We start from the raw sequence: 9,701 nt of genomic DNA, 5'->3' as shown, positions 1-9,701 counted from the left end.
AGTAGCTTCACATATCTGTAAAAATGAAGTACTAACAAAATGTCAGTTTGGTTTCCAGAAAGGTTTTTCAACAGAAAATGCCATATATGCTTTCACCAGTCAAATTTTGAATGATCTGAATAACCGAACACCACCCATTGGGATTTTTTGTGATCTCTCAAAGGCTTTTGATTGTGTAAATCATGAAATTCTGCTAGACAAGCTCAAGTATTGTGGCATGAGTGGGACAGTGCACAAATGGTTTAATTCGTACCTAACTGGAAGAGTGCAGAAAGTTGAAATAAGTAGTTCTCGTAACATGCAAAGATTAGCACATTCCTCAAACTGGTAACTATCAAGAATGGGGTTCCCCAAGGGTCAGTCTTGGGTCCTTTGTTGTTTTTATTATATATTAATGACTTGCCATTCTATATTCATGAAGAGGCAAAGTTAGTTCTCTTCGCTGATGATACAAGTATAGTAATCGCACCTGAGAAACAAGAATTAACTGATGAAATTGTCAGTACTGTCTTTCAGAAAATTACTAAGTGGTTCCTTGTAAACGGACTCTCACTGAATTTTGATAAGACACAGTACATACAGTTCTGTACAGTGAATGGTATGACGCCATTAATAAATATAGACCTTAATCAGAAGCATATAGCTAAGGTAGAATATTCCAAATTTTTAGGTATGTCCATTGATGAGAGATTAAATTGGAAGAAACACATTGATGATCTGCTGAAACGTTTGAGTTCAGCTACTTATGCAATAAGGGTCATTGCAAATTTTGGTGATAAACATCTTAGTAAATTAGCTTACTACGCCTATTTTCACTCATTGCTTTCACATGGCATCATATTTTGGGGTAATTCATCACTGAGGAATAAAGTATTTATTGCACAAAAGCGTGTAATCAGAATAATAGCTGGAGTCCACCCAAGATCATCCTGCAGACATTTATTTAAGGATCTAGGGATATTCACAGTAGCTTCTCAGTATATATACTCTCTTATGAAATTTGTTATTAACAACCAAACCCAATTCAAAAGTAATAGCAGTGTGCATAACTACAATACTAGGAGAAAGGACGATCTTCACTATTCAAGATTAAATCTAACTTTGGCCCAGAAAGGGGTGAATTATACTGGCACTAAAGTCTTTGGTCACTTACCAAATAGTATCAAAAGTCTGACAGATAACCAACAAGTATTTAAGAAGAAATTAAAAGAATTTCTGAATGACAACTCCTTCTACTCCATAGAGGAATTTTTAGATATAAATTAAGAAAAAAAATTAAAAAAATAAAGAAAAACAAAAAAACACAAAAAAATAAAGTTGTTATATTAACTTAAGTATGTTGTTAAATTAACCTAATTATGTCATGTATTGGAAAATTCGACTCGTTCCACATCATTACGAAATATCGTATTCATGATCCATGGAACTAGTATTAATCTAATCTAATCTAATCTAATCTAACCAGGAATTCTCAGTTTTATAAATGTGGAGGAAGTGGGCGAGGCCTCCTCCCTCCCCGAATGGGCCACTGTTCATATACATTGTACCACTATTTGTTCTGATTAAGCAGTATTTTGGTCCTGCTTTATTTGTTTAATGCACTCGACTTGTGTCCTAATAACGTATTGCTGTTTTTTTCGCAAAAAAGTTGGAAATCTAACGATTTCAACCCTAATTACTCGGTTGCTATACAAAGGTCGATATATCTTTCGTATATGCACATTCAGAGTGTATGAGTGCTGCAGTTGTTGTCGTTAGGTAGAATCTTTGCATTGTGTGTTTACAGCATGTGTATATAATTGTGGAAGAGAGAATGAACGAAAAGGATAATATACCGCCTAAAAAACGTCGCAAGGGTACCTCCGGTGCGTCATCAGGTTCGGTAAAAGTTTCTGATGGGGATATATATAAGGTATTACGAAGTAGTTGCTGTTTTCGCTTTTTTATTGTATGAGCTGAAATGAAACAACACTAATTATATTTTGCGTTTCCACGAAATGACAACGTTTGCTAGAGTGAAGTTGAATATTTCAACCTCAGATCTGTTTCGAAACATATGCCTTTTGCAACCAAACATATTCTTGACTGTCACATAAGACTATTGTTTTGAATTTACATGCCCGTCTTACTATATCGTGTATATTTGCAGAATGTCATTGAATTTGAAGAGACGGAAGTACAACTGAGGGATGCTACATATGATAGGAAACGGTTTTATGAAATATGCGATGAATATCGTAACTTAATGGTTGAGATTAGCGAGCTAAAGACCCAGGGCAGTCAGGCCGCCGATAAAATAAATGAGAAAAGAATACAAGGATGTTTGTTGTTCGTTCTTTTGAAAAAGTTGAATCGTCTAGAAAAGTTTAGAACCAAGCAATCAAGAGAGACACTGTATAAAGCTAAGCAACAGCTAGATAGCTATCATCTCCAGCTGCAGAACCTTCTGTATGAAATTCTACACGTGAAGAAAGAAGTTACAAAATGCCTCCAGTTCAAGTAAGTACTATCATGTAATTAAACTTTCTTGTTCCAGCGCCCCGTTTTATATAGATATAGTAAGACCTGCCGTAAAATTTTTACCTTGAGCAGTAATATAACAACTTACATCACCAGTTTAATTCAAGAGCGATAGTTACATAGTGGACCCCTTGCATTTTTAGAACGGTCAAGTGTCCTAAATATGGTGCAATACAACAAAGCTTGTTTGTATTTTTTAAAAGTTGAAAAACATGTTAATAATAAAGTATAAGTTGTTTTAAAATGAAAGTATATTTAATTCTGTAAAGTCACAAATGTAGACTAGTGCATTGCTTCGTTTTACTGACTGGAACTCACAGATGTGATATGGTTGGTCCAGAATACCATACAAGACTGACGTTCTTATTGTATACCGAATATAGACGGTTGATGTCTCCGAAATGAAATAGGGAACTGAAAGTCGTATATATGTATTTGCTGACTGGAATTTTTCTGCGGAGAACATTTTTGAAACATTTATGCCATGATACTTATTTCAGAGTGAACTACAAAAGTTTCTTTATTTATTTATTTATTCTATTTTAAGTAATAGTAGAGCCAACCAACATTTGGTAGGAACTGTTTACAATTACTGCCTAAATATGACACTAATACAATATAATAATAATAATACAAGAAAATAACTGTTTTTTTTGACATCAACAGGACCATTCAACACAAAGTAGATTCCTCATCTCGTATATCCCATCCCAGTAGCAACATGAGCAATTAGCTATTTCCCTGTCACAACACTGTTTTTTATAAGAAAAATGTCTTTTAATGTAAAAATTTGTCTGTCCTTGCCTCAAACTGTAGAGCCACAACTTACAGATCATTTCACAGTACATTTTGTATGGTACAGAAATATGTGTAGCTGTGTGACTACCTCTTTTCTACTACTCACCAAGTGAGGTCACACATTGGTTAGCACACTCGACACTCATTTGGGAGGAAGGCAGATCAAATTCCTGTCCAGCCATCCATATTTAGGTTTTCCATGCTTTTCCAAAATGACTCCTAGGTAGATTCCGGGATGTGTCCTTTGAAATGGCTGTGGTTGCTCTTCAAAGAGATGTCAGAATTGGAATCGGTCTCCTCAGTTCCCGTTTTGTATACTTGTCATAGCTTTTGTCAAAGGCATAGCTTTGCCTTTTGGTTTGGAGGCTTTTCTTTCTCAGCAGTGAGTTTGGTGTAGTCCTCTGAGGTTTTATCTGTGATTATGGGTCTGTCTGATTGCACTTGGCCACAGGTTCATGGAAATACGGAAGCGTCCGATCCCGCCCATCTGCTTTGACCCATGACGTCACAAATATGGCGGAAACGACCATAAACCACGATTCCAATATGACGCATATAAAGTCGTTGCGTACACATTATGAGGACGAAAATACATCGAAAAACACACACACACTTTCCACAAAAAGCCTAATGACACTAATGGGACAAGCGCGGGAAATATGGTGTTTTTTGGTGGCGGCAAACTAAATATAAACAAATTTAGACATCCACCTCCATACAAAACCACACAAAATGACGAAAAAAACCGACATCACAAAACTCCCCAAATACCACTAAACACAATCATCTGGAATCGGACACTTCCCTTGACTTATACAGCTCAACAGCAGCTCCCGATCCCATAAATTAAGATCAAACACTTCCCTTGGCCTCCCGATACCAAGACCAACATACACAGCCACACATTGGGATCTAACACTTCCCTTGACTTGCGCACTGTTAATTTTATTCGTCATATCCATTCCTGAACAAACACAACAATCAATTAATTTTACTAAAATTACCATCCGACGTACAGCGAACAACGCTAAATTAACTTCACACAAAATCGTTAACTCACTGAAACGAATTCCGCTACAAACACAGCCAACACTCAAACAATTCTGGATAATCAACACTCGAACAATTCTGGATAATGAGCAAAAGCAAACTGAGCCCATTACACAACACTAACGAAAACCCTGAACATACCACCAGAGAGCACAAGAAACCACAACACGATGACATCTACAAACACGCCACACTCACAAACCAAACTCCGCGCCTTCATGACGTCACACACGACAACACCCGTACGTCACGGGTCAAAGCCGATGCGTGGGATCGGATGCTTCTGTCAACTCAGGTTCATCACCTTTTTTACGCTCTGAAAGAGAAAATTCTCAGAACTTGCTGCAGATTTTCTCTTGCAAATAGAGATTGTACTACTTCTTAAAGAACTAATAGCTTCAACTGCTCCTCCATCACAACCAGGTGGTGTGGTATCATTTTAAGAAGGGGTGTGATCCACCTCAATACTACCACCAGTGGCATTAATTAGTTCATTCAGTTTTGTTTTGCCTTGCTTGTTATATTTCTGAACTTTTTTGGTATCCAGTCAGCGAACAGGACACTCTGATCACCTTTTGTAGGGACAAATTAATGCTTTTCTTAAGCCTGAAACTGTTTTTCGGCTACAAAGCATTTGGCCATACTTTGCAGATAAGATCCATAAATTCTGATTTAGCCAATGTTGCCTGATTGCTTCTTTGCCATTGAACCAACTCAGTATTCCACCTGTCCTTGAATGGCATGAAGCAACACTAAATTTTACAATCAGTTCCAGGAATCAAATGTATCACATTTTGGAATAGAGCATTTCACATTTAAGGATTATATTGACTGTTAGATAATTGTCTCCAATAAATGTGACAGAAATGAATAATCCCACAAATGGAGCACAATTTTCTATGCACACAAAGTTGGCGAATACAAAATCGGTATTTTTCATAACTGTGACTGAAGTTCAGGATCTGCTTGCACATTTATTGTCAGTCCAAAACTGGTGTTTGTCAAAATTATTTCTTTCCTCAAAAGGGTGAAGTTAATTGGAAAAACAGATGATGACAAAATGTTCCTAAATAATGGCAGCATATGTAACACTAAGGACATTTATGATACGTATGGTTTTCTTCTTGCCCTTTTTGGCAAATTTCAGCTCTTATCAGTTTTAGGACCTTAATTTATGTGGCAAAATCCATATCACTTCAGGCAGGTGGTTTACCTTCATAGTCGTTGATGTTATTGGATTTAGCATTGAGGAATAAGTAAGAAACAGGCTTCCCCCCCCCCCCCCCCCCCCCCCTCAAAAAAAAAATTGTGCCCTGAGATACAGGCCTCTAAAGATGACATTGCGAACACCATTTTGAAAAATGCGAATTTTGGAAGAAATTGTAAAATGCTATATCTCTGCAACAGTGTTTTTTTTTTTTTTTTTAGAGAGAGAGAGAGAGAGAGAGAGAGAGAGAGAGAGAGAGAGAGAGAGAGAGAGAGAGAGAGAGAGAGCTGCTTTATGATGACAAAGAAATCCTCCATTTGGACTTATCTCTCAAAGTTCTTTTACTTTAGTGTTCCGAACTTTTGCATAATTTATGGAATATTTTTTTTTTTTTTTTTTTAAATGGCAAGCCATAAAATTTTGATTTTTTTTTTCTTTTTTTTCCTGTGATTCTATATTCCCTGAAAAAGAAAGCTTCCACTTTTAAGTTGGACAGCTTTATTTAAAAAAATCATTTTTTTAACTTTCTAGTGTAATGTATGTCTTTGCTGAAGTTGTTTCTTACTAATTTCTTTGTTACAATGTTTATTTCTGTTGTCTTTGTTGTAGTTATTTCTTATCACATTTTTTTGCTGCAGTTATTTCTTTTCGCTCTCTAGAAATGTTGGAACATGTGAGGCAATACTGACCCTATGACTTATCTTAGAAGATAAAGGAAAGTCAAACCTACATTTCTAGCATTTGTAGACTTAGAGAAAGCTTTTGACTATGTTGACTGGAATACTCTCTTAGCTAAAGGCTATTTACAATTTGTACAGAAACCAGATGGCAGTTATGCGAGTCGAGGGGCATGAAAGAGAAGCAGAGGTTGTAGCCTATCCCCGATGTGATTCAGTCTGTATATTGAGCAAGCAGTAAAGGAAACACAAGAAAAATTTGGAGTAGGAATTAAAATTCATGGAGAAGAAATAAAAACTTTGTTGTTTGCCGATGACATTGTAATTCTGTCGGAGACAACAAAGGATCTGGAAGAGCAGGTGAACGGAATGGACAGTGTCTTGAAAGGAGGATATAAGATGAACATCAACAAAACCAAAATGAGGATAGTGGGATGTAGTCAAATTAAATCGGGTGATGCTGAGGGGATTAGATTAGGAAATGACACTTAAAGTAGTAAAGGAGTTTTGCTATTTGGGGAGCAAAATAACTGATGATGGTTGAAGTAGAGAGGATATAAAATGTGGACTGGCAATGCCAAGAAAAGCGTTTCTGAAGAAGAGAAATTTGTTAACATCTAATGTAGATTTAGGTGTCAGGAAGTCTTTTCTGAAAGTATTTGTATGGATTGTAGCCCTGTATGGAAGTGGAACATGGACGATAAATAGTTTAGACAAGAAGAGAATAGAAGCTTTCGAAATGCGGTGCTACAGAAGAATGCTGAGGATTAGATGGGTAGCTCACATAACTAATGAAGAGGTATTGAATAGAATTGGGGAGAAGAGAAATTTGTGGCACAACTTGACTACAAGAAGGGATAAGTTGATAGGACATGTTCTAAGGCATCAAGGCATCACCAGTTTAGCATTGGAGGGCAGTGTGGAAGGTAAAAATCGTAGAGAGAGACCAAGGGATGAATACACTGAGCAGATTCAGAAGGATGTAGGTTGCAGTAGGTACTTAAAGATGAAGAAGCTTGCCCAGGATAGAGTAGCATTGAAAGCTGCATCAAACCAATCCCTGAAGACCACATAATAACAACACTTTCATAGTTGTTGATATTTCTTACTCTTTGTTGTAGTTCCTTGTCAGTTTCTTTGTCATGGTTGTTCATTGCAGGTTTCTGTATTGTAGTTGTTGAGTACTAATCGGTTTGCTAAAGAGGCTTCTAAGAAAGGTGAGACCATCCAGTGAGTTCTGTGTTTTCGCCAGGAACTTGCCAATTGACACAGTTGCAGTGTGTTTTGTGAAAAGGACTGTTTGAAATGTCTTCTGACTGGGGCCACAGGTGAGTGAAGTGTGCTGATTATTTGCATATCCATAAAAGAGTGATACATACAACAAACGAAAAAACAGACATTGTTCAGGTTGGGAAGAAGAGTTCTCATCTGATGGCTCTGTTTCAAAGTGAAAGTGTTTCCAGTGATGACTTTTTGTGTTCTAAATGTTTTGACAGAATTACAACAATGATAGTATCTGAACAAGGCGAATCCTCCCATGGTGCAGATTTTGCATCAATAGAGGGAGAATTAAATACCGTGAATCAGTCAACCACCAAGGTAGGTGTTAGTCCCATTGAGAAACTGTGGTCAGTGAAGTTGAGTCATAAGCTCTATGCATCAATAAAGTGCAGAGAAATTACTAAAGCTATGGATGAATACGCTGCAGCAAAACTGACGACACTCTTCAAAGTAGGAATTCCATCTTCAGAAGAAGATGAACCATAGCTCTCTTGCCAGGAACTTTTCACAAATATCAATTCCGCTGTTGAATATTGTGCATCCTACATTGAAAAGGTGCAACTATTATTTCAGGGACATTTTCAAAGAAAAGAATTTTGAACCACGTTCCATCAGTATAAGAGTACATGGGAGACAATAGTTAAAACTTGTACCATTTTGCTGTAGGATGCACAATATTCAACAGCCAAATTGATATTTGTGAAAAATTCCTGAGGAGAGGTGAAAGAGTGCTTTGGTTTATTTTCTTCTGAAGATGGAATTTCTACTTTGAAGAGTGTGGTCAGTTTTGCTGTAGTGTATTCATCCATAGCTTTAGTAATTTCTCTGCACTTTCTTGATGCATAGAGCTTATGACTCAAATTCACTGACCACGGTTTCTTAACGGGTCTAACACTTAACTCTGCAGTTGACTGATTCAGGGTATTTAATTCTTCCTCTATTGATGCAAAATCTGCATCAGTTCCACCATGGGAGGCTTTACTTTGTTCAGATACTATCATTGTTGTAATTATGTCAAAACATTTAGAACACAAAAAGTCATCACTGGAAACATCTTCACTTTGAAACAGTCTTCAAATGAGAAGACTTATTCCCAACCAAAACATAGTCTGGTTTTTGTTTGTATTATGTATCACTCTATTATGGATATGCAAATAGTCAGCACACTTTACTCTCCTATGGCCCCAGTCAGAAGACATTTCAAACAGACCTTTTCACAAAACACTCTGCAACAGTGTCAACTGACAAAATCCTCACAAAACACAAAACTCACTGGATGGTCTCACATTTATTAGAAGCCTCTGCAGTAAACAAATTAGCACAGAACAATTGCAGAAACTTGCAATGAACAATGAACAACCATGACAAGAAGCTACAACAAAGAGTGAGAAATATCTGCAACAATGAAAGTGGAAAGAAATAACTGCAACAAAGAAAGTGATAAGAAATAACTGCAACAAACACAGTAGTAATAAACATTGTAACAAAGAAATTAGTAAGAAAAAACTTCAGCAAAGACATAAATTACCCTTGAAAGCTAAAAAAAATTATTTTTAAAAATAAAACATGTCCACCTTAAAAGTGGAAGCTCTTCTTTACAGAGAATATAGTACTATGTGGTACTAATCAACAGAGAAAAAATTGTAAATTATAAAAAAAAATCGAGTGGCAACAGTAAAAGAACTTTTGACAGATATCTCCAAATGGAGGATACCATTCTAATCAATGGCCTAAAGCAATTATCTTTCAAATAAAAAGACCCTAACAAAATATCTAGAACTGTTACACAGATAAAGCATTTTAAATTTTTTTCTGAGTTGGCATCTTCAAAATGGTGTTCACAGTGTCATCTTTGGAGGGCTGTATCTCGGGGCAGGAATTTTTTTGGAGAAAAGAAAAAGTATGTGTTTCTTACGCTAAATCCAGTAACGTCTGAGACTATGAAGGTAACCCCTCTGCTTGACTGATTATGCCATTCAAAGCTGTATCAAAAATTCTGGTCAGTCATAGATCACTATCCGCACTATGAAATGCCTTTGTGCAATCCTGACACCATATTGCCATGTTCTTTGATCATCGGGAAACAAATGATACCAACTGGATTCAGGTATGTAGGCTCTGTACTGTTGTTGGCCAAAAATATGGAAATGCTGCAAGAAATGCATACT

The 9,701-nt window shown here is 36.6% G+C and overlaps 1 protein-coding gene across 2 annotated transcripts in view; it reads left to right on the top strand.

Moving 5' to 3' along the window:
* The first annotated feature begins 1,764 nt into the window (after positions 1 to 1,764).
* Positions 1,765 to 9,701, top strand: part of LOC124619776 (THO complex subunit 5 homolog) — a 154,736-nt gene continuing 146,799 nt past the window's right edge. Inside the window, exons 1-2 of one of the 2 annotated variants that reach the window (XM_047146361.1) lie at positions 1,765 to 1,912; positions 2,150 to 2,499. In XM_047146361.1, the coding sequence (XP_047002317.1) occupies positions 1,814 to 1,912; positions 2,150 to 2,499 (449 nt within the window). In that variant the 5' untranslated portion in view covers positions 1,765 to 1,813. The remainder of the gene's footprint in view (positions 1,913 to 2,149; positions 2,500 to 9,701) is intronic. The other variant, XM_047146362.1, reaches the window with a different exon arrangement.

The sequence above is a fragment of the Schistocerca americana genome, chromosome 6, assembly GCF_021461395.2.
Source record: "Schistocerca americana isolate TAMUIC-IGC-003095 chromosome 6, iqSchAmer2.1, whole genome shotgun sequence".
In the NCBI taxonomy this organism is placed as follows: domain Eukaryota; kingdom Metazoa; phylum Arthropoda; class Insecta; order Orthoptera; family Acrididae; genus Schistocerca; species Schistocerca americana.
This window is presented reverse-complemented; position numbering and strand designations above follow the sequence as displayed.